The following is a 26,591-nucleotide window of genomic DNA, read 5'->3' on the forward strand; positions in this document are numbered from 1 at the left end:
TGTTTCGAGGAAGTTCCGGATCCAGCAAAGTCCTCTAGGTGCGGTCCTTGCCCGATTCAAAGCTACCCACATGTTTACATTCTTGCTGACCGATTTGCACTTCGCCGTAAATGGAGTTACCAGGGTTAATAGTTGAAAATTGAGTCAGCTTGTAGCCATAAGCATTATTTGGAGATTGTTTCTGTTTTATGGCTCTAGCTTACTCTGCACAATGTTGTCTCATCCACTTTAAGCCAACCCATCATACATGGCCTCTGCAGGAAGCAGATGGGCTCTGGACTGTTGTATACACAGACAGGGGAGTTAAAAGCCTGCTTATATGACGTGGCATGCACTCTGACAGTGGGTCCTCTACACAGAGGCCACTCGGTAGAGTTAGAAACAAGCATTGGCAAAGCCAATAGAATGCACCTATGTGAAATCTATTTGCTTTGTCAATATATTTTTTTTCATGTTCACAGCTCAGACAAAAAAAGCACTATGACGTGGCAGTATTGACAAAGCCAATAGATTATGCAAATTCAAAACCTATTGATTGTGCCAATGCTTGTTTATTGAGTGATTACAGGTAAAACTATACAGACACACCATCTGGATGACTGCAGCTCTTCTCTCAGATCTTTTTTCTTTATATCCCATTTCAGGCAAACTGGGATGGGATTCAGTAGCACCGTTGCCCGTGTGGGCAGCATTGTGGCTCCTCTTGTGCAGATGACCAGTGATTACTTCCGGTTCCTGCCTTTGATGATCTATGGGGGTGCTGCTTTTCTTTCTGGGATTGGAGCTTACTTCCTGCCGGAAACACTCAACCTTCCGCTGCCAGACACAATAGAAGACATGGAGAGGTATGTAGGATGGTGATGTTTGCTTTCTTTTTGAGTTAAACTGTGCTACATATGCTGAGTTCTGATTATTTATTTTTTGCATTTTCCTTTCATTTACACTGGGTATTACAAAAACACTGAAAACATCATAAACCATTTAATATATAGTCAGATGAAAGATTTTTTAATTGATAGTTTAACACTTGTCTCCAGAGAGCTAAACTGCAAAACAAAGGCCCCAACCTTAACTCAGAGGCAACAGAAGTTTATATCTGGGTAATAAATGGTGAGTAATATGGAAGATTGCCAAAACAAGCCACTAATAACAGAGACAAGAAATACATCACTTACAAATCACAGAAACATTCATAGTTAGAGAAACATAGCTATCTCACGCAAACATATAAATATACAGAGTAGAAAATTAGCTGTTCACTGACTAGAGAGGCGTACACTTACATTGAGATGGAGGGGATCACGCTGACCTTGAAACACAATCACTGAGAGAAAGATGAGTACCTCTCACATATTAAAACAGAGAGAGATACTCCAATATTTACTATTCTGAGAAAGTCTTGTATTTAAACTATGTTGAATAGGAATTTTTCACACAGCTGGGCTTAGCTATTTAGTAAGCCTGACCACCTGAAATAGGATGCAGAATATTTAGACAGATTTGGAAGACCTACTCAGAATATCACCAGATAAAACCCTCTTCCCATAAGATCCGGGTTTAAATTTAGATAGTGGCTATTTAGCCAGTCGCTGGGTATTTAGTGACTAATTTCTGCTATTTACTTGGCCTCTGGCTAAACCGTAGAAATATTTATTATTTGGCCGGTGGCCTTGCCTTGAAAATAGCAGAAAAACTTTACTATTTAGCCAGATGCCAGGTAAATTGTGTAAATTCCAAATTGTTTGTCCGTCAGCCATCCAAAAAACAAGTACACAATGATGAGCGCTTCTGTGGGCAACAACCCTGTGATTTTGTGATATGAGAACATTGTTGCTAAAGCTGGATTAGATGCAAGCACTAACTTCTAGGTAATCCTGTGCAAATATTTTATGCTGGAGTAATTTTGGTAACTCTGAATTACTCTTGTGATGCAAAATTATAAACAAAAATTAGGCAACCACGCCTGCTCATGAAATTAAGAGTAATTTGATTTAAAAACCCTCCAGCAGATGCACGGGAACAACAAACTTAATGAGCGTGAGTGGCTACTGCCTGGTGCTATTCCTGTTCTGTTGCTGATTCTTATCGCAAAATGCATCCTAGGATCTAAATGCTGGGTTATGCTGCTGTAGTAAACCCAATTAATTTTGAGGGAATTTCACATAACTACACTACAGCAAATTACTCCCATCCATACATAGAAATCTAAAGGTTCCAAATGTTTGAATGTTTCCAAGTTATTTTGACAGACATGGCACAGAATGCAATGTGATTACACCATTAGCCGACACTCATCGACTTGGGGGTCTCTTTATGACGCTGTCTCATGACGCCTATGGGCCTTTGGCTATTAGTTGCGCTCTACAAATAAATAAATGATTAACACATGATCCTAATCCTTTTAGTTTTGCCTGCAGAGGTTGCTAGTGATACAAATGATTAGAAACTTTACAAAAATATTTGAAGCCACTTCTCTTCCACAGCTATGTGCTTTCTCTTGCTCACAAAGTCATGGGAATGTCCCTGGCCCAGAAACAAAATCACCAAAAGGGTCCATGCTGTTAAATCAGATCTTTTGTGAAGTAAATCATTGTATTATGGAGTTATTATTTCTGGTGCAGTTCAATTACATACATCAGCCTAAAACACCTGAAAACAATGATTTGTAAAAGCAAAGGCCAGAGCTGGAAATGTTGTTGTATCCCAGTGACATACTTACATCTGATATTTAAGCTTACATTATCAAAATACAAGCAATTGTATAAGTCCACTTAGGAAGTCACCAACAGAGAATAATTGAGAGACTTCATTCTAATCTCATTTTGGAAGGATGAAAAACTATGGCCCTGATTTAGAGTTTGGGGGGTGGAGTTAATTCTGCCTGGACTGTGGACAAATCTCTACATTGAAGGAACTGTCTGTCTATACAGTAAAAGTTTGACAAACATGGTGGCTAGCCAGCAAACCTTTCAAATGTATTTTTGTTTAAAAAAACGAACTCCCAAAGTGGGAGTTTGCTTTTGAAAGACAAACAAAACTAAATACCTCTAATGCTGTGAGTTTTCTCCCAGGATGTTGAGGTCAACAGTTTTTTCCCCCTGTGCCTTACAGGCAGGTTTTACACAAAATATGGTGGACTGTGTAAAGTCAGTTCTCCGACGAACCCATATCTGTTGGGCCACCAAAGAAAGTAATCCATCAAGGTGCCACGAGAAAAGGAATAGGACTATAATTAATTGAAGTGAATGTCAATGAAATATGAATGAATATTATACAGTAAATCAGGGAAAGAATTATAGGAATCAAAGACACAGAAGAAAAGAAACTCACAGAGTTTTTGTAATCATTGACTTTTATTTCTTACAATATTAGTGATAGACACTGAATAAGCAAAGACATTTTGTTACGTCCATTCTTGTGGCATACGGATCGATCATTTCAAATTTCCACTATTATACTAATTTTCCAGACAAAAGATGGTAATCCACTAATGAGGTTTCAGAAGTGATTTGGGGTGATTCTCTTTTAAATGTAATTTTCTGGCTGTGGCTCATACATAGGCTGTGTGCTAGGTGATCGTTCTCACAGGAGTAGCAAACGTGCTGGTACCAAGCAGAGGTATCTAAAACAAGCACACAATAAAGCGTGAGATATCAACCCTTTACTGTCATCAGCCTTCCTGAACAGTCATAAGGCATAGATTAAAGGGCATCCCTGCATAGAAATGTTGTCTCTTTTAACAATAGAAATCTCTGACCTGCCCTTTATTCCTAACATCAGCCCTACATCGTCACTCAAGAAGAACCAATGCTAACAAGGCCTCACAGAATTTCTGTTGGAAGCATTTTATCCATCTTCCCTCACTTCAATGTCTGAGTCGCTATCCACCAGCCACAGGGGTGCAGTCAAGCCACTTCCACTGTCTACGGAAGCTGTATGTCCTCTCCATCGCATCATTCAAAGTGCATCCCACTTGTCCATGTACTTAGACTTTCATCGTCCACACAGTCTACACACTTGCTACATATCCATTGCACATACACACACATGGAATGGCAACTGAAAGATCTGGGCGTCACAGAGACTACTTGACTGGTTTAACACTCATTTCCTCACTGCTGGCCGTCCAAACACTTCCACTACATATGTATCTCCACCACTCTTAATCTAGCCCCTGGAGTTTCACAGACCACCGGTCTGGTGCCGAATTTATCACTGCTGGTCTTTGTTCCCAGTGCTATCACAGCTGGCAATCAGATCTCTTTGTTACTTAGAATCCCTCCTTGAGGCATCTGAAATGATCTATCTAGAAACTCCCTTACCACCTCTTCTGCTCATCTGAGCCTTCTTATGATCCTGAGCTCCCCTTTGCTGAGTTCCATAGCCCTTTAACCCCATTTGTTAGCGGTTAACCATTTTTGCTGACTTCAGCCATTTGTTTCTCAAACCCTTTCTACTATTGTTCACAGACCATACTCCTTTTCACTCATCCAAATTTAGACCCCTATGTCAAGTTTGAGTCTTGTGTCAGAACAACCAGTTTAGGTAGACAAGAATCCAGCCAACCAGCAGGATCAGGGTGAGGTTCACCAGTACCACTGTCTTCTAGGTATGTCCACAGGGCCTGGTTCTCACTACTAGGTCCTCTTGGGCTGGGCCTGTTTATTTTGGCTCAGGTCGTCCTAGTTCCCCTGATCTTCATCAGCCTGTTCCTGATACCCTACTACCTAATTCTCCTCCTCTACTTGATACGTCTTGTCCAGGCCACTTTGGTTGTGACCTCAATGGTCCTCCTAGCCCTGTTACGGGCACTGCTAATTCTGATCCTTCTAGCCCAACTAAATCCTCCTCATCTGTTCCCTGGCCTCAATGGCCATAGACCACCTGCTCCTGACTTGAACAGTTCTCTTGGCCCGCCTCAAGCTTTTTCTGAATATTCTTGGCCCTGGTCTCTTGCTCATTGTCATCTGTTTCTGCACTAACTTGTCCACTCAGTCTTGATCCTCCTTGTTCTGGCCTTCCTTTTCTTAGCCACCTGGCTTATTCTCCCTTGCTCTTGTAATCATGGCCCTTCTAGTCCTTGTTCTCCTTTTCCTTCTTGTTCTGTTCCTCCTTGACCTGGTCTGCCAGGCCCTGTACTCCTCTGCCTCTGTGACTTGACCTTCTTTTTCCCTCTGGCTGTGGTCCATCTGGTCCTCCTTGCCCTGGTACTCTTTGCTCTTGTCCTATTGGCTCTGGTTGCCAGGCCATCTCCTTCTGATTCTACAGGTCCTATTCTGCTGGTCTTCCTTAAGCTCATACTGGTTTGCCTAACACATCATCCTAATCCTTTTAGTTTATCTGCAGTGATAACTAGTGATAAAGTTGATTATAAACTTTACAAAACTAGTTGAAGCTGTTTCCTCTTGTACAGCTAAGTACTCGCTCTTACTCACAAAGTCATGGGTATATACCAGGGCCTGAAATAGAATTACCAATCGGCTCTGTGTCATCAGAACCCATCTTTTCTGCAGCGGATTGGTGTATTATGCAATTATTAATTCTGCTTCAGCTCAATTAAATATATCAGAATTCAAAACCTGAAAACAATGATTTGTAAAAGTAAAGACCAGAACTGCAAATATTGTATCCCAGTGACATAATGTCACCCTAAATATCAGATGACACTATCAAAATAGAAACAATTGTATAGGACCCCATAAAGTCACCAACACAGTATCATTGATTTATTCCAATCTCATGATGGAGGAACGAAAAACGATGTCCCTATGGATTCTGTTTTGCCTAATTGTTCTTTCTATTCTTGATCCTAACAATCTTTGTTCTTTCCATAATTTCGTTCCCACTAGGTTTGATGCTTTTGTTTCTGGTCCTCCTTTTGTGGCTCTTGGCATGACTAATCCTCTTGATTATGGTCCTCCTGGTCCTTCAAGGCCCCATTCTCTTAGTGCTTTTTTTCTGATCCTCTTGACTCTTGTGCTCTCGACTTGGTCATTCTGATCTTTCTCACACTGCTCAATCTATTCCTTATATATTAGTTCATGGTCCTGCTGTTCCCTTCCGTCCACCTGGCTTCTCATGAGCTAGTCCTTTTAAGCTTTTCATTCTTAGCCCTTGACTTCTAGGTTTAGATAATCCTGGTCCTCCAGGCCAAGTGCCTTTTCTTATGATCCTTCTGGAATTGAACCATATGGTCTAAGCCCTGTTAGTCCAGGTAAGCTTTATCTGCATCCTTCTGAGCCCTGTTATTTTGGTGCTGGTCCTCATGGACATCCAGGCCCAGGTCCCTTAATCTTCCTGGCTCTTGCTGTTCTGGTCCTTCTGATCTTCCACACCATGGTCCTGCTACCCTCAAGGTCCTGGTCTTTCTACTCAATGTGGTACTCTAAACCCAGGTCCTATGGTCTAGATCCCCCTGGCACTCCTAAGCATGTTCCTGGTCCTATTGATGCTGATCCTTCTAATCCTCATTGCTCTGGTCCTGGTCCTCATGGCTCTGTTCCTCCTGGTATCCTCAGTACTGACCCCATCGTCTTCCTTCTTCCACCTCTTCTGGTCTCCTGGTCCTGTTGACTGTAATCCTCCTCCTCCTAATCTTTCTAATTTTACAGGATCTGCTGCTGATCCTTCTCCTCCTCGACCCCATGCTTCTATCTACACCAACTGATCATGGTCTCCCTTGATCTGGTCCTCCTGGGCCTGACAAACCTGTCCGGTCCTGATATCCCGGACCCTTCTTTTCCTCTTCAAAATGGTCTACCTGTTCCTGGTACTCAAGGTCCTCCTGACTAGGCCTGGGTGGTGAACTTCTCTCCACCTGTAGAGTTTGTGAAGTTTTGCCACGCCATGCTTTGCTTGGATCCCAAAGATCAGGGAAATATCCACCAGTGGAGCATAGTTTACCATCCCTACATTTAATATTGAAACACATTATTTTATGGGTGGTGCTTGTCTGAGCTTGCTTTGTCACGTTATTGGTGTTTTTCTTGCCTCAGTTAGTCAGTTCAGCGCTGCTCGGTGCTGATTATCAAGCTAGTGTGCACTGCAGTCCACTTTACTGTTTGTTTGTTGATTCCACCTCAATAGACCAGGCTGAAACAACTGTCGGCAGAGGAAACACATGTGGTAGACCAGGAGGTTAATGCGTGTGCTGTAGGAATCTGTATTCAATATACAATTAACATGACCAAATCCTACAGGCGTAGACTCCGCTTTCATTCTTCTAAGAGTTGTGGATCGGCGCGCAGGGACATTTTCCAATGCGCTCCCCATTCATGTGCTACATCTCGGGTGGAAAGCATTCTTGGCACTGGAAAGCAGGCCACAGGAGGCTGCAGGTGTCAGCGCTCTTGCCCTGGGGTTTGATCATTCTCCAATTCCGGCCAACATAGAACTGATTTCATACTTTCTTTTGGATATTTCATTTGACTCTCTTTGGTCTGAAGAGGCAGAGCTTGTCTTTTGAGCAGAGCCCAGGATCCAAGGCGAAGGGACCCAAGCAGCACCATGGCAGCGGCCACCGCAGGTAGGGCATTCAACTGCAGCCAGCACTGACTTAAATATGTAATGTTGGCAGTGTTTTATATATTCACAAATCACCATTTAAAAATCAATTCTATTGTATTTATGGAGCGCTGTACAGTCTACGTTATGATCTTCACAGAAAGAAATAATAGCAATACAACATCAAAATGACTATCAACAGCAAAGTCTTTTTGTATTCAACTCAAAAGTACATTTTATCCCCCAAAGTTGGCTATTGAATCTTCCTTTTCCATTCGGTCACACTCACAATAATGCCTGACACTCATGCTTTCACGCAGGCTTCCATATGCTTCCTTGAACATTAGGAAGTGACCCGCTCGGGGCTACCCGGGTCTCTTCAGACCACCTCTCAGCCTTCCGTACCAAATGAAGAGTCGGAAGAACAGTGGGGAACGTACCAATAATTCTTTTATTCAGATGCTCTCAGAGTGGAGCCCCGTCTGAACAGTCTCGAAGAGTGGTACTGAGGGAACTGAATTCCACAAGCATAGAGATACATTATGTGCATTTCATACCCAGGCGAAGGCACGCCCACCGTGGAATTTTCCAGGCAGATGCAGCTGGACAGCAAACTACAAAAAAATAGGTTTCAGTCCTTGTATCTCACGCAACCTAGCACAGTCAAAGGTCATTGGTGCGCCTGCCACCAGACAAGTGGGAGAGGGCCTCTATCTAGTGAGAAACGTATTCACTAATATGAACAGTCTATTCATTACCGAAGCAAAACCTAATATTTCAAACACGAAACTGAACAGAAGCTTTTCTCAGAAACAACAAAGAATGAGTTTCGATCATGATTCAAAATGGCGCCTGAACAGAAAATGGGGCTGCAAATGCCAACTTATATAGGGCACTGCGTAAGCAATCTCGGGTATATTCTGACAAACACAAGGAATTCAACCGACTGCAAGGAAATGTATTTTTATCCTGCAAATATAAGCAGATCTCATTGCATCTACCGCTTAGTAATGCTCAATTAGTTTCCAATCTCAGACATGTCGCTCTCACTGCTCTTTGAAGAGTGCAAAGTTTAGCCTTGCACAATAGGTACTGCAGTCAGATTTCCTTTTTAAATATGATTTATTCTAAATAATTGCGGGATGCCAGATTTCCTTTTAAAGAAAGACCCCACAGTTGAATTAATTATTCCACTTAGGTCCGTTTGTTATGTTTTTGCAATACAACTCCATAGTGGTCTGAAACATAATGCTTGCCCTTGCAACAATCCAGTACAACTTCGCGAGCCGGCCTCCTGCACCGCTGCCAAAATGTAAGCTCCGGTGACAACCATAATCATACAGTTTACTTAATACAGCTGGGGACCTTTGCGTTATGCACTGTAGTCACTCAAAACAAGGCAGCAACTTGTTTTATTCTGAATCAACTCATAGATCAATGCACACAGTGGTCAAGTCGAATTTTTATGTGGTACTTTGCTCCCCATCACTGGGTGCCTTGGCAAATAGCTTTGATTGTATTGAGGGAAGGGTGAGCGGGAGTGCGGTTGGGGCTAAAAGATAGTAACTTACTGCAAAAGTTGGGTTTTGATGGATTTGTGCATAGTACACGGCAGCATAGCAAATAGAAGAATATGGTTTGCTAGACCTTCCTGGCTATTGTACTTTATGAATGAAACAGGATTCGTATGCCAGTTTATGAACGGCGGTTTCTTGCAGCAGGCTTGGTTAACAAAATGAAATCCTCCCGTGCACAAATATTGAGTGGGAGCTTCCGGTGTACAAACACACATGGTGCCATTTAGCAAACAGAAGAGCAGCGTGTGCCAGCTCTCAATGCAAAACCCAGGGCGGCATTCTTGTGCAGAGATTGCTAAAGTATTGTGATTTTTATACGGGGAAATCTACTTGCATATTTTAAATCATATATGGTTATTATCAAGCACTTGATTGGTAACCTCTCAGGATTGGTTTGTTGCTCAGATGGGATCCACTTCTCAACACCCTCAATTCTGAATGCTATGATAGCACAGAAGATTGATGTGGTCAAGTGAGGGAAGGGAAGGAAGGTGACAGAGTGGAAGAAGTTCTGAAAGGAAGGAGAAGATAGACATAAATCAACCTTTTAAGGTAAACACTTCTTTCTTGTGGAATTATGTATGTGGATACTCATTACTACCTGTAAAGAAAATAACAACTTGACTTTGCTGGTTTAAGAAAAACAATTAGAATTCCTCATGCCCTTCTTTACAACCTCTCCTGACTCAGAGTGTGTGTTCCAAACATATGTTCTGAAAATAGAACAAGAAAATTTCCACCTAAGCATTTACTTGCCATTAACCTTGATTATTTTCAGACATAATAATTACCCACCTATAATCCTGCAAGCCTAACTTTACAAGGGGGAAGAACCCAAACAACAGATCTCTAGGTACCCCTGTTAAAATATGTCCAAAGAAAACATTCTATAAGCAGTGATTCAATAATGCACATTATTTTACATAGTGCACTAATACACAAAGCAGTCTTTGAAAATAATAACTTGTATGTCCATAAGCATACTCTATTCCATGAGCTTCGTGGGTTAGCATTGGGCATACAAAATTACTAAATCAGCAATAAGTGCTTGATAAACAATAGGTAAGTCTTTCAAAATGACCTCCGTGCAGGTTTTTGTGGTATACAAAGGTTCCTAACCATGAAAAAATAATTTGTGATTCCCTCCGTGGGAAATCAACAGCAGTATATCTTTATCAAGGTGTATTTCTCCATACACCACTTACACAATTGGTGTGCTTCACAAAATTGAAGAAAAAAAACAAAACAACAAAGAAAAACAAATAAAACGAACAAAACACTTTGTGGTGTCATCGACACCCTTACCGCACCAATCCACAATGTGCTTAGCGTTTCCTCATTGCGGCATAGTCAAAGGAATAATCTGTACCAGTCCTGCAGATTTCCTCCACTTTATTCCTTCCTGGACACAGGAAGTGTCAACATCATCCCTTGACACAACGCCTACCCAAACACTAAGTTTTGTGGGAAATGTAGTTTGATTCGCATGCGAGAGAGTCAGATCCGTTTTCGTCTCTCCTGTACTACCATCCCACTAATGCTGAGAACAACTCAACGCATTTCTCTAAGCCCTCATCTTTGACTACACAGGGAGTTGTAGACGTGGCAGCATTTGCCAAGGTACATTTTGCCTTTACGTTCCGTGTCTTAACAGTTATAGGCATTTATGCGTCTAAGGGTATCGTCTGCCAAATGCTTTCTCGCAGCCTGATATACACGCGTATTATTTTCAACGTTACCTTCATTCTGCGATTTCTTGCCCGTTTGCGGCGCCTTTTGGTATAAAGGTGCATTGGGTTGATTTTTGTTGTCAAAAGTCATGTAAAGTTATGTTCTCTGACAGGTTTTTTTGGGAATGTAATACTCTGCCTGCTCGTGGAACTCCGCGGACTTTGGTGGAGTTTTTTGGTAACTCTGTGAGCTCCACCCAGGCTTAGTACCTACAAACTAGTCAACTGTTTCTTGGTTGTCTTAGGCAAAAGAAAATGTTCAGTGTCCCTGGTCTCACCTCCCTGGCACTCCTGGCCACAGTTGACATATTTTTGATTTTCAGAATCCTGGTCCTTCTTGATATTATGTGCCCATTTCCCCTTATTCTCTTGGTTCTGGTTGTTATAATTTGGATTCTCCTCAGCCTAGTTCCCATGGAAGTGGTCCACCAGCCATCCTAATCTTGATCTCCTTGGACCTGGTCGTCCTGGTCTTTCTTGTCCTGTTGTCCTTGTTAACACAAACCTTGTCTTTGGACCATCCTGGCCCATCTTAGTTGCCCCAGTATTTGTTCACCTGGCTATCTTCCTTTCTTGCCCTCTTGGCGCTAGACACCTTCTCCTGGTTCTCCTCATCCTGAACATAATAGTCCTGGTACCGCAAGTCCTGGTTCAGCTGGCCTATTCTTTCCTGGCACTCTTATTTTTTGCCCTTCTGGTTTGGGTTGTCCTGGTCCTCTTGGATCTGGTCCTTGTCTTCTTAGTCTTACTGGTACTGCAGCTGTTAATCATGGTCCTCTTGATAAAGGTTACCCTTGTTCTGGTCCTCCTGAGCCTGGACATTTTAACCCTGGTCCTCCTGGCCACCACTGGCCAATCAACTTGGTCTTCCAGATTCTGATTGGCCATCTAACATCTGATTCTCCTCACTCCGGCTGTGGTACCTGTAATGATTGCTCTGCATCACTTGGTAATCTGAGTCCTGGTTCCCTAGGGCCTGATCTTCTTGCCCCTCTTAGCCTTGTTTCCGGTCCTCCTGGTCATCGTCCTCTTATTTTACCAATATCCTCCATGCTCTTTTCTTCTGGATGTCCTTGGTACTGGTCCGTTGGGTAATACCAGCAAGTATACTCCAGGTCTTGATATTCATAGTCCTCATCACTCTGGTCCTGATCCTTCTGTCCCTAGTCCTCCTGCTCCTTGACCTCATGTTTCTGCAAAAACGTGTCCTGGCCCACCACAGATTATCCTAGTCTTGCCTAGTTCCGATGTTCCTTGACCTCTGGTTCATGCTAGGCTTAGAACGTCCTGGTCCAGAACGTCCAGGTCATTCTGGTTGTCATTCCCATGTACTCTTGCGCCTGGTGCTTTAGATCCTGGGTCTCTTGTTTCACCTTTTCATCCCCCTCAACCTAATTCTTTTTGTTTTTTAACGTTTTTATTAGATAGCAAACAAAATCTGCAGATACATTTCTTACAATCGACATGACGGTTGTACACAGTCAATCGGAAAATACTACACACAAAGATAGAATACCTTCAGTAACCTTAGTAGTGTTATACCTCATCATCCGAATCATGATCCAATACAGAACGTGTACATATGTTCCCTCTGTAGGCATTCCATTTGCCCCATACTCTTCCCCGTTTATTTGGACACCCTCGGTGAATGTATGTAGCTTTCTTGACCGCCATGACCATATCCATATCCCTACACCACTCGAGTAGAGTTGGAGCATGTGCCGCCCTCTATTTCTGTGCTAGATTTCGCTTAGCAATCATCATTCCCGTCATTGCCCACTGACGTTCAGCATGGTTAAGGTCTGTCGGCTCCCATACATTCAAAAGGCAACATTTAGGATCGAGCAGGACTCGTTTCTCGCTGACCTCTGTAATAGTATCCATCACTGCCATCCAGTAAGGTGTAAGTAGTGAGCATTCCCACAGAGTGTAATAAAATGTACCTATTTCGCCACATTGGTGCAGACAGTGCGGGTCAGGGATTCTTCTTATCTTATGCAATGTCGTCCGTGTGTAATAGGTCCTGTGTAGTAATTTAAGCTGTACCAACCGCAGTCTAGTGGAGACTGCCACCTCTTTAGGCAAAGCAGTCACATCCTGCCAGTCAGTGTCGTCCATATCTCTGATCTCTGCCTGCCATACCATCCTGAGTCGGACGAGGGGGTCTGTCTGATTATTAATAATTTTCCTGTAGGTAACTGAAGTTGCTTTTTTGTCTAAATAGTCAGTTAACAGTCGGTCCTCTAAGCGGGATGATTCAGGGAGTGTTTCCGCTGCTGGAAGGGATGCGTCTATCGCATGTTTAATCTGCATATACCGAAACTGTTCACCAGGAGCCATTTTATAGTGCTCCTGCAGGTGGGCAAAGCTAATGACTTTCCCGTCTTTCCAGAGGTCTCCCAGTTGGGAGATCCCCATCAAGTCCCATTTTTGGAATCCCTTACTCTTTCCCAGGGTGCCCAGTCTGCCTGTGTCCCATAGTTGAGTGTGTTGCGTTAGCCTGTCTGTCCATCCCAGGTATCGTGTTACTGTATGCCAGACATGAATCGTGTGTGTTGTCGGTTCCATGAGGTCAGATGCTTTCCGTGTGTTATAAAGTGCCCTATTAACTCCTCCCGTCCCCAGAGCCACTCTGTCCAGGCGGTATACAGGGTCAGCGTCTGGTATGTGAACCCATTGATTGAGAACTGTAAGTTGTGAGGCCCAGTAAAATACCCGGATGTCGGGTAGAGCAATTCCCCCATCGTACCAACTTCTAATTAATTTACAAGTAGCCACTCTTGCCGGTTTGCCATCCCAAAGGAGAGTAGCAACCTCTGAGTTTACTGTACTGAAGTACGACTCGGGAACTCGATAGGGCGTGTTGTGTAGGGTGTATAAGAATTTGGGTAGGCCCATCATTTTAAAAAGTGCTGCTCTACCCAGTAGGGTGAGTGGCAACGCTCTCCAATGCTTACTATCTCGCTTCAGCCTTTGCAGCGGTGCCTGCAGGCTAAGTGCTAGGAATTCGTCCGGGTCGGATGTCACGTGGATCCCGATGTGTTTAAAACTATCCATTACTATCTGGAGCGTACATCCCTAGGCAGTCTTGGAGGCAGGCCACATAGTATATAAAGTACGGACTTGTCCCAATTGATTGCATACCCCGACACCGACCTGAACACCTCGCAAATGTTAGTAGTGCGTGAAGGGACCACGTGGGCGAGGCTATGTATATAAGGACATCATCGGCATGGAGGGAGATACGATCTCCCCCCCCCTCCCCCCCTCCCCCCCTCACCCTAATTCTTGTTCATATGACCTCCCCTGGTTTATGTACTCTCTTGGTTTGCCTGTTACTAATCCTTCTGCTCCTGGTCCATATAGTCCTATTATTGGTAGTCTTGGTTCTGTTTCCCCTTTGTCTGGTCCTCATGTATTGGGTCTATTAGTGCTGATACTACTAGCCTTGGTTTCCCTAGTCCTTCTGGTTTCCCAAATATTCATGCCTCATCGTAGTCATACACATCCTACTGATGTCCTTGTTTGCTGTTCTATCTTGTTCTTGTCCATATGTTCCTGGTCCTCCCTATCATGGTCTTCTTTGTAATGGTACTCCTGGGCCTTGTCTTCCTCATCCTTCTGGCACTGGTCCTTCTAGCACTCATGTTGCAGCTCACCCTGGTTCATTTAGTACTTGTCACCCTGGTTTAGGATACCCCTGAGTCTGACCCTCATGGACCTCCTAGGATTTCCTGGTCCTTTTTATCCCTCCTGATCATTCTAATCTAGGGACTCCAGGTTCTGCTAGTCTTCCTGGTAAATTTGCTTCTGGCCCCTTGATCCTCCTTTATCTGATTACTGTGGATTTGGACCTCCTATCTTTGGTTCTTCTTTCCATTGGTCTCCTGGTAATGGTGCTGGTCCTCTTTGCTCTCCCTATTGGGGTATGCTATTTCTTGCCCTGGTTGTCCTTTTCCCTCTGGTCATGGTTGCAGCGCTCAGGCCTCCTCATCATTATAGTCCATGGCCTTCTGTTCTTTCTACCGCTAGTCATTCTGTTCCTTTGTAGCTTTGTCCAGTGGTTCTACATCCCTCTTTTCCACATCCCCCTGGCCCTCCTGATCCTTCTCACCCTCTCTCTGGAACTCCTAGTACCTCTAGTCCAGTCTTTCCTTGCCCTGTTGCTCCTCTTCTATTTGTTCCTGGTCCCCGCTATCATTGGTAACTGGGGTTCTTGTAGATTAGGTCGGTCTGGGCCTGGTTCTTCTAGACTTTCTCCTTGTTGCTCTGGTCATTGTAGCACTCAGGTGGTCTACCTTCTAGCCCTTATTCTTCTACTTGACATCATTCTTCTCCTACTGGTCCTACTCCTTCCTTCCTCAGCACACCTTCACAATGACTTTAGTCAGGCACAGCCTCCAAGCCTGTAACTCAGATCACTTTTTATTTCTTTTGTTTAAACAGCACTGTCAAGGATAGAAATGATGTCTTGATAAAGATAGGACCTTGCCCACTTACAATACTGCTTAGCATGTTAAAAACAAAAGAACCATTCCCAAGATACACTTGGTGGGTGACTTAAATGTCAGTATGGCTGAAAGGCCCACTCATGATTGGGGACCAATAAGCATCTATTTCTGAAACCCACTCTGCTTGGTAAATATGATTATAAAGTGTGTTTATTCACAGGTAGCTAAGCAAACTCCTGTATATTACCCTGATGTATTATTTACTCTCTCAAGTGTCCAAAAGCACTGTGCCACCAAGCAACAATTTGCTAATGAACGAGTCTCTTCCTCAGTGTCTCAGAAGCCACCAATCTCTCTGCATTCTGCATCTCTCATGTGTGCTCCTGCCTGTCAACTGCTGTTGTATTGCCCATCTGAAATACCAATCAAGCACAAACCTCCTTAAAAAGAAGCCAAAATCTAGCGCAAGGCTTCCATAAGCAGCCCAAAAAGAGCGCAGCCTGTCAAACATCATCAAAAGAAGTTCACGAAAGTTAAAAAATAGATAATGTACTCCCATGTTTTACATACGACGGATTGCTAATTTACAGGCCCTAGGGACCCCCAGTGCTACATGCTTATATGTTAACTTATGCCAATTGGGGATAAGCCAATTAAACATACACCTTTTATGGGTTAGAGCATATGCACTGAGGCCAGGTCAGCATAAAGATTATTTAGAATTTTTGTTGCTTTGCTTATAGTGATGTGGAATAAGGCGTGTTTAGTGATCCATGAGATGCCATGGAAAGACATTAAGTGTTTTTTAAAATACCCCTCACACACTATGAATCCCATAGTATCATGCTTCATCGTAGAGGTCTTCCAGTCCCTCTACGGGGCGGGGCGTGCTACAACCTGCGAATACGGGGGAGCATTGTTATGAAAGAATAGGCTATGTGTGGTGAGGGAGTGAGAGTGGTAGGGTTAGTGAAGATTACAAAAAAATAACTAAAAAAATTCCCTGGCTGGTAGAAAAAACTACTTTATTTATTTCTCCGGCTGGGAACATTAAAAAAGGGGATAAAGTGTAGGGGGTGTGTCGTAATGCGATACCCCCTACTGGGTCAACATGTTTCGTAAGCAGTCCCCACTGCTTTACTCATCAGGACCGAATGTGATCCCTACTACACTCAGATTATCAAACTGGTTTATATGTATGTATGCCTATTATTAAAAAAACTAGACCACAAAAAATGTGTTGGCCTGGAGAAAGTTTCTTAGGGGTACATTGATCCCTGTATTCAATAACCGACTTGGTATCTGAAAAGATAAGAAAAGATAATACAGACCACCTTTGGATTGTTTCATTAACACATCACCATACTGTGGAATGTTCTGATTGGATTAAATCTCGTGATATATTTTTCTTGATATATTTTTCTCCATGGCAGCGTAGGTTTTAAACCCAGTAAACTACTGCCCATTGATTGCGTGGTATAATGGCAGATGCCTTTAAATATACACCATTAGACAAGAAACAATAAACACACACTTTCATCAAGAGCACTCTGGTTTTGTTGATAAATGTAATCATTCATTCATCCGTATAGAGACATACCGGTATATATCAGATCATTATTGCCCGTTAATAGTTGTACACAAAGGATGCCTCAAATAAACACTGTGGGTAAAGTAGGAAAGCACATAGTGTTAGCTTTAAGCGATCACGCCGTGTCTATTCGGTGGGATCGCTAACAAGTCAGTGCATGGGGTAAGCGTGCCTGGTTTAAAGACTTGGCATAGTCTTACTCACATGATTCAGGATTCTTTCCTTGCCTTTATGTACCACCGTGCTGCTCCGTGGATGGCAATACGCGAGTGAGTGCTGAGTATTTAACTCGTTTGTAAACAGGATGCAGCAGGAAAAGGGCTCCTCTCTAATAGACTAGAGCGTGAAGCTCCTTCAAATGGCTACCTGTTTTGTGCCAAAATTGTAGATCTGAAAGACATCAATTCCTGATGTAGCGATGTCGGTGAAACTAAGGAAGTGGGTGGGGGACATTGTTATGTATCAATATGTTCGGGACCTGAAAAGATTTTTTCGGTATTTCAAAAAATTTATTTCCCGGTATTTGAAAAAATAAATATATTTATTTCCCGGTATTGAGCATAAGATCCAGAAATCTGAAGACAACGCATTTCCTTAAAGGTGCGAGAGAAACAAAAGACATATGTCTAATTTTTTATATTTTTTATGATTTCAAGACCTTCCTTTCATTCATCTCATGTTTGAATATTTCACCAGAGACAATGATCATCTCTCCCTTGAATATAAAAAACCAGCGAGTCACCGGTCCTATATTTGGCAGTGAGAGAACGATCTTTCAATAATCTAAGGCATTTTTCCATTTTTTCATTCAATTCTTTCTTGAATATTTCAACGGGGACAATGATCATCTCTCCCTTACATATATCTATATATATATATATATATATATATATATATATATATATATATATATATATATATATATATATAAAAACAGCAAGTCACCAGTCCTATACTTGGCAGTGAGAGAACGATCTTTCAATAATCCAAGACATTTTTTGTTAACATTTTTTGTTAACAGTCTTTCTCGCACTTTGTTTCGCCCGCACCTTTAAGGAAATGCGTTGTCTTCAGACTTCTTGATCTTATGCTCAATACCGGGAAATATATTTATTTTTTCAAATACCACGAAATATATTTTTTCAAATACCGAAAAAATCTTTTCAGGTTCCGAACATATTGATACATAACAATGTCCCCCCCCCACTTCTTTAGTTTCACCGACATCGCTCCATCAGTAAGTGATGTCTTTCAGATCTACAATTTTGGTGCAAAACAGGTAGCCATTTTGAAGGAGCTTCACGCTCTAGTCTATTAGAGAGGAACCCTTTTCCTGTTGCATCCTGTTTACAAACGAGTTAAATACTCAGCGCTCACTCGCGTATTGCCATCCACGGAGCAGCATGGAGGTACATAAAGGCAAGGAAAGAATCCTGAATCATGTGAGTAAGACTATGCCAAGTCTTTAAACCAGGCACGCCTACCCCATGCACTAACTTGTTAGCGATCCCACCGAATAGACACGGCGTGATCGCTTAAAGCTAACACTATGTGCTTTCCTACTTTACCCACAGTGTTTATTCGAGGCATCGTTCCCTCCAGTGCTAGCTCATGAAGCCCGTGTATCACACCAAATAGTGTATGTACAAAATCGATTTCACGCAATGATGCTTTGTGTACAACTATTAACGGCCAATAATGATCTTATATATACCGGTATGTCTATATACGGATGAATGAATGATTACATTTATCAACAAAACCAGAGTGCTCTTGATGAAAGTGTGTGTTTGTTGTTTCTTGTCTAATGTTGTATATATAAAGGCATCTGCCATTACACCACGCAATCAATGGGCAGTAGTTCACTGGGTTTAAAACCTATGCTGCCATGGAGAAAAATATATCAAGAAAAATATATCACAAGATTTAATCCAATCAGAACATTCCACAGTATGGTGATGTGTTAATGAAACAATCCAAAGGTGGTCTGTATTATCTTTTCTTATCTTTTCAGATACCAAGTCGGTTATTGCATACAGGGATCAATGTACCCCTAAGAAACTTTCTCCAGACCAACACATTTTTTGTGGTCTGGTTTTTTTAATAATAGACATACATACATATAAACCAGTTTGATAATCTGAGTGTAGTAGGGATCACATTCGGTCCTGATGAGTAAAGCAGTGGGGACTGCTTACGAAACATGTTGACCCAGTAGGGGGTATCGCATTACGACACACCCCCTACACTTTATCCCCTTTTTTTAATGTTCCTAGCCGGAGAAATAAATAAAGTAGTTTTTCTACCAGCAAGGGAATTTCTGTATTTATTTTTTTGTAATCTTCACTAACCCTACCTCTCACTCCCTCACCACACATAGCCTATTCTTTCATAACAACAGTGCTCCCCGTATTCGCAGATTGTAGCACGCCCCGCCCCGTAGAGGGACGGGAAGACCCCTATGATGAAGCATGACACTATGGGATTCATAGTGTGTGAGGGGTATTTTAAAAACACTTAGTGTCTTTCCATGGCATCTCATGGATCACTAAACACGCCTTATTCCACATCACTATAAACAAAGCAACAAAAAATACTAAGGTGCCGATTACGATCCTGTAAAAATATTCCCCGTATGACTCGAATCCGGTCTTTTTACCGTACGAATCGTACAAGTGCGGTACAAACTGCCAACTACGATTCACATGGGAAAAAGTCCATACGAATCGCATTGGCAATTATTCCCCACACGTCCTCGGGTCGGAAAATGTGTCCGACACTTCCCCGGATGATTTACCATACAAACGTGAAAAGTGAAGTCCGACCGCGCAAGTACGATCCATCCCGTGCGTCCGAAGTCACAACCGTATGGAAAAAACACCGTCCGCACCGAACTCCCATAGCAACCATGGAGACATGTGCCCACATACGTGCCAACCCCCCCGCCCCCGTATGTACGCGGCGAACCCCCCATGTATGTACACCCGTGTACGTGTCATACCCCCGTGTATGTACACCCGTGTACGTTCGAGTCGTACCCCCACCCGTGTATGTATGGTGCGTACCCCAACGGGTGGGGGTACGACACGAACGTACACGGGTGTACATACACGGGGGGTACAAAACGTACACGGGTGTACATACACGGGGGTACGACACGAACGTTCACGGGTGTACATACACGGGGGGGTACGACACGAACGTACACGGGTGTACATACATGGGGGGTTCGCCGCGTACATACGGGGGTGGGGGGTCGCCGTGTACATACGGGGGCTGGGGGTCGGCGCGTACCGGGCCCCCTACCCTGGTCGTTTCGCGCCGTACTTTGCTTATCCGGCACTTTTTGGGTGCCGTGAAAATATTGACGTCCGGACTGCTGTGGGTCCGAATCGTACTTCCTGGGTCGTGAAACGCTGCCTGAATGCGTCCTGACGTCACGTCGCAGCATTCCCGGATCACATTCGTATGTATATTTTCGTCGGTCGGTGTTTTTTACGATTCGTACGGAAATGGTGTTTCCGTGCGAATCGTACTTCCATGTTTGTAAAGTTTTACAACCGGGTACGAGTCGGACGGAGAAAACGCTCCGACCGACGGTTCGTACCCGGTTTTTCCAGGATCGTAATCGGCACCTAAATACTCTTTATTTTGTTTAGAGTAGAATCACATTGTTTATAAAAAGTTATTCAGGAGGTAGATTCTATCCAGATACCTCTCTACTCCCTTTTTTGGTACTTTGCCAGGTCAGCGTAGTCAAGTGCATCACAAAGTCATTTAGCCAGCATAAAATTCGGTAACAGTAAGGCAAAATGTGGTGGTTAGAACCTGCAAAAAGGGCATATCCTCACATGTAGCAGCAAGCACTACATTTTAACAATCAACAGGTAAATCATATATACAGAAAATAGAAAAAACTAGAAAAGCTATTTAAAAGGAGAGACATAGGAAAAAGAGCACATCATGTTAAATTAATGAAATCTCAAATAAGTTGATAACTTTTAAGGATCCACAATCTCTGTGCAATGTACACTGCAAAACTGTGCTCAATGCCCTTAGTGCATAAAAGGTGGGTCTAGTTTAAAGATGGGTACTCATCCAGCTATGACCTGTGCCTTAGAATATGCCACTTTAGTTTCATAAGTCTCACAGATGGGGGACTTGAAGAAACAGGAGTCCACAACAGTTATGATTCCTCACAAATTAAGGCATTTAGTGAATAATAAAAATATTCTTCCAGAAGACAGGCAATGCGATCAGATCAAGAATAGCAAGAGAAGAAGGAAAAACTTATATTAAAAAAGTGTCTCCCAGACCTTTACAGATGATTGGCGCCCTGGTTTGAGATCAAATACAGCCGGACACTGCAGGATATATTGCCTAAGATTCGGGACAACAACATCAAATTAACATCGGCCTTGGGACAAGATGGCCCAACCCTTGCATACAAATCCTTTGTCCACCAAAACACAGCTCCACGAACTGGAGTAGGAATAGGAAACGTCTGCAGTTCAGATAACATTTATGCCTTCACTAGGCACTGTTCCTTTGAATAAAGGAAGAACTCGCAAGCAAATAAAATTCAAATACTGTAAGCTTATGCTCTTAGCTAGAGCAATACTTCACTTTTTGATGCACTGAACCCTAAGAGTAGACCAAAGAGGCACTACACACGAGCCTACACCTGGCATAGTTCATGCAACTTGCATACTGAACTGCCTTGAAGAAGCATGTAACAGATGCGCTTCCAAACAGGAAATCACCTCTCTTAAAGATAACCTCTTGAGCAGAAAGCTCATCCTCAAAGGCCAGTAAACCAAGGGAACCTCCCTGAGTAAATACAATTTTTACAAAAGTAAAAGAAAAAATGGAACTGAAATTATAACCATCACTTATCACAGGAGTGCACAAGGTAGTAGTGTCACCAAAACCCGAACATGTACAGCAACAAGGCTACACTTTGCCTAACAAAACATAATCCCCACCTAGGGACAAGCAAAGAACACAGTTAAATAAATGCATGACTATGACTCTGTCTCCATGGCAAGACCAGGGGGAGAGAGTAATCCTGATGCTGGCAAAGAGTCCAGACCCCTGGCAGTGAACCAGCTCTCTTGCACCTGAAATACTTCAGTGTCTAAAATGGGCTGAAGAGGAGCCACAAACTGAGTGACTCCTTCAAGTTGCATAGGACGCTTCACTCGTCCAAGCCCCATCTGCAGCATGGAGGATTCGTTCCTCTACTACAGCAATTTACTTTTTCGCTTGCCCTCGCACAGTGTGACTCACGGATCCCTTCCTGACTTTATTCATCGTTTCCGCCCATTAACCGGGATGTCTCTGGATACACAGCCAAGACCCCTCTCCGGTCCCTTTATTTATGCTGACCTCGTTCTTGGACAGTCCAATCTGGACTTTACAAAGCTTCACTGACGCCTCACAGATCCTGATTACCTCTGAATCCCCTACATCCTCCCTGAACTCTATTTACTAGAGCACTACCCTCAAACCAATGACCATTGTCCTGATGATGATCTGTAATCATTCAGATTGAAATGCCGTCGACTATCCAGCCTAAAACTCAGGCGCTACTGTGGTCAATCTATTTATCTGACTAATTTGTACATATAACACGGTATATAACTTGCATTTTTGACCACCTTAAACCTACCTATTATCGCCGTTCACGCTGTTTTTCACACCTTTATGTCACTGCACCATCCACTTTTCACTAGCACGCCCAGTGCTCACTTTGTGTGTCATGGTCATTGTATAATTATATACTGTAGTGCTTCTTAACTACTTATGCAATTATAATTTATTTCACTCTACCTTACCCTTACGTTGTGGGCTCCCTTCCTTTATTTCCCCTCCCAATTGTGATCTCTTTTATCTTTTCGAATTGTCCTACTCTTAATAAACTCCAGTTGAGACATTATTTTTGTTGCCTCCCTGCTGCTGTCATCATCATGGCCCTGGCCCCAGGGCTCGGCGCCCACCATGAAGAAAAATAAAATGATAATAAAACTGTTTTAATATCAGTTTATTTTTTGTTGTCCTCTGTGGACAGGGGGAGACACTCCTCCACAATAGCGAAGGAGCCGCAGATATCAAAAATATGGGCAGGCACACTGCACCTTCAGAGCATCATATAAGTTACTTGGCTGCATTATTGTCCCACAGGGGTGTTGTAAATGTTCCCCTAATCTCATTAATGGCACAATGTATTGTAATATAATCAGATATGATGAGTTTAGGGTTATGGAAACTGATACATTTTCTGAATAATCAGATCACAGTTATCCTCAGAAGTGAAGACATGGACACTACTAAGGCAACAGAGGGTCATTCCACTGACCATCAAGACATACACATTTTGATTACAAAGCAGAGAAACAGAATGCATGCAAGCACGAAATAGTTGACTATCATTTAGCAAATAGGACACATAAAACATTGCTAAATCAACATTAAGAAACCTATCTCTTATTGGTTAATGCACAATTAACACTGATATCCCTACTCAGAACAAGGGAACTGATTTTGACTGCTCAGGTGTTTAATAATGAGGGATTCCTCACAAACCCATTTTTTCAACTTGTTGGCCCCTTTTATGACTCCTTACTTTTTATGCTAGGTTTATGCTAGGTTTATGCTCTAAGAGATTAGAACAAATCCCACAAACTTAAATATCAATCCACAATCAAAAATTTGTAACAAATAAAGGGAATATCACGTTTACTACTAATGTAATTTTTATGATGTCAAGTAATGTCACTTTGAACTTCATATCTCTAGATGAAGATTAAAAATTGCTTACTAGGGATTCACACTTCTGAAAATTGAAACATCCTAGCCAAGTCCTCCATATGCCCACGCATGAAAGCTCTATTTAAGCTATTTTTTCAGTAATGTTGTAGATCACTGCTACATGTCCACAAAGAGCATCCATACTTACATACACCCATATTTTATGAGAAAATAGCAAAGACAAGCGTGAATAAATTAGCATAGGGCAAATTAGGATGTCTGACATGCAACAAAATATGTTTGCCCATTTAATATTCATGATATTTTAGTTCCTCTAAGCTGAGGTTGTTTATTACATCACAAATCATTTGATTTCATTTGCATATGATTTCATTTGCATCTTTGCCTTCTTCTCATTTTCATCATTTTTAAATACACAGTAAAACCAAATTGAGTGATGAGGAACAAAAAGAAACAATACTTCTGAAGAGCACAGACATGGAGAAGACAAAGCCAGCCGGATAACCAGAATGAAAAAAAAGATTCTTCGAATGAGGAGGATATATTAAGAAGGGGACAGGCCTCAGAGAGGTTGCCTGCAACAGTTCAATGCCAGCGAATTGCGATGATGTCCAATATATTTACAGTCCACACGATGTCTTCATGGAAATTCGCTCTATTTTAAAATGGCTGGCCTCTGATTCCTAAATTCAAGTGTATGCAAAAGAACCAGATTTACATGTGTGATCAGTCAGATATAATGTTTATGAGTTGACAATTCTCTAGACACAGAATAGGGCTGATGTGTCTACAGAATAGTATTCAGAGGCACTTTTTAATTCCCCACTATTGGTATTCACTTTCCCCATCAGTCACTCAAAAGTTCCCCTACCATATTTTGCCAACATATTATGTACAATGTGTGCTACTTTCTCACTTCTTTCAATCAACCTACAGATGACCCTGAAGTTTGCTGTGTTTTCTGAGCCTGGATACATTGTTAACTGTGTAATCTTAATGGTATAAAGCCTTTCTGGCCACCCATAAGCCTATACCTCCAGTTAGGAAAGTAATTGAGGAGATCCCTTCAAGAGGGAAATTATTTATCTGGAAGCGAAAATAGAGGGACATGGTATAGGTTTTCACATACTTATGATACTGTACAAGTTCTGTGACAGAAGGGCACCCAACAAACCTATTTGACAACAACTATTAAAAGCCCCTCTTCAATTTCTTCACACCTACTTAGGTGCTGGAATATCCAAACCACTTTATTAGAAATGCCCTTGCATCTAAGCTACAGATGTAAAGTAATAAATAAATTTTCTAAGCTGGCATTTTACCTGTTCCATTCTATTTAATGTATAAGTGCTTGCTGTGGCAGGGTTCCTTGTTGATTATCATTGAGTGTAACAAATATGCATGTGTGTTTTAGGCATTTCAGCAAGGAAAATCTTTTTGCAAAGCATGTGTTACAAATGTGTTTGGATTTCTTAGTAACATCATAAATAAAGAGACTGCAGCTCCAGATGTCTATCTGATAACAGTCAGACCAGCTCAGTGAAAAATGTTCCTTTATTCACAGTTACCAGACTGTGATTCTGTTTCTCTAATGATCTGTGCTTGTCTAGAATGACTGGCAGTGTTCATTCTAATTTTCCATGGGAGCATAAGGCAATTCCTGGAGTGATGGCTGATGTAAGATGAACAGCAATTTCTGTGGCCGAAGGGTATCTGCCTAAAACTTTCAGAATCCCTCACCGATTGCGTAAGCATAAGGTTTTTTTTAAGTTTTAAAGGGATAAAGTGTATTAAGTTATTACACAAATACAATAAGATAAAATACAGGCATATTCATTAAGCATATAATTAAGATAGAAAGTTATAAAAAAACTTTACATTTTTAGAAAATATTTGTAAGATCTGGAAATTAGAAAGATAGCAAAAGAAAAAGTATATTAATGTGTTACTCTATCTCTCTATCGAGAATAGAATAACAACTATATAATAACATTAATAGAATCAAAGAGCAAAAAAATGGCAAGCATATGTAACAATTAGTGATAATGATATTCAAAAAATCATAGAGGTTTAGGCACTTCTTCAATTCAAGTGTTACGTAAACGTGTATTGCTTGCAGAAAAATCTAGAAAATGTGTTACAGATAACCAAAGAAGGTCTATTTTGATGGCAAGGGTAACTGGGTGGACATATGCTTTGTCAAGCCTATGATTATAACAGACTCAATACCACCAAGCTAGGAAAGTTATGGCAGTAGAATCCTTCCATTACTTTTTCTTCTGTTGGAATGCAGCTGCAAGTAGTAAATCAATTATGTGAATATCGTCAGAGCGAGATGACCAATTATTTGAAAAACTCCCCAAAAAAGTATTAGCAATAATAATTGGACCTTGCATGTGAATAATATCATTGATCTGTTGCCAAATTTGTATGCAAAATTGGTGAATATAAGGATACTCAAATAACATATGTTTGAGGTCAGCTAAAGTAGATGTGCATGACCAACAAGAAGAGGGGAGAGTTGGGTCAATCTTATGTAGTGTAGAAGCAGTAATCAATAGTCTATTATAGATAAAAAATAGAGTTGTAATGATGTTAGCTGCTCTAGATGATTTCCTCATTTTAGTCCCAATTTTGTTCCAAGGGGAATTGAAAAAGAGGTTTATAGGTCAGGTTCCCATTGGAGTTCTACCTCCATTTTATCTCGGCCATTCGGTAAAGAAGGTAGATTCTTATATATTTGGAATGCAGAGGGGGAATTTTATAGAAATGAGGTTACACTAGGTTCTTGAGAAGTAGGTGTATGCTTATGTAGGAGTTCATTATAGGAAAATTGAACCATAAAGATTAAAGTTATGATTTTAGGTTGATATGAAGACGGAAAGGAGAAGCATGATTCAGTTAATGTGAAAGGAATACAAACATCATTGTGAAAGAGTTGACAAATCCATTTGAGTCCTTTTGCATG

General features: G+C 41.8%; 1 protein-coding gene across 2 annotated transcripts in view; it reads left to right on the plus strand.

The window, feature by feature from the left end:
* The window catches only part of LOC146798598 (solute carrier family 22 member 6-A-like), a 536,863-nt gene extending 511,924 nt beyond the window's left edge, over positions 1 to 24,939 (plus strand). For both annotated transcript variants that reach the window (XM_085625904.1, XM_085625905.1), the window contains 2 exons: positions 645 to 845; positions 24,043 to 24,939. In XM_085625904.1, coding sequence (XP_085482030.1) covers positions 645 to 845; positions 24,043 to 24,127 — 286 coding nt within the window. In that variant the 3' untranslated portion in view covers positions 24,128 to 24,939. The remainder of the gene's footprint in view (positions 1 to 644; positions 846 to 24,042) is intronic.
* Positions 24,940 to 26,591: the final 1,652 nt, after the last annotated feature.

Source organism: Triturus cristatus, chromosome 9, assembly GCF_964204655.1.
Source record: "Triturus cristatus chromosome 9, aTriCri1.1, whole genome shotgun sequence".
In the NCBI taxonomy this organism is placed as follows: Eukaryota; Metazoa; Chordata; class Amphibia; order Caudata; family Salamandridae; genus Triturus; species Triturus cristatus.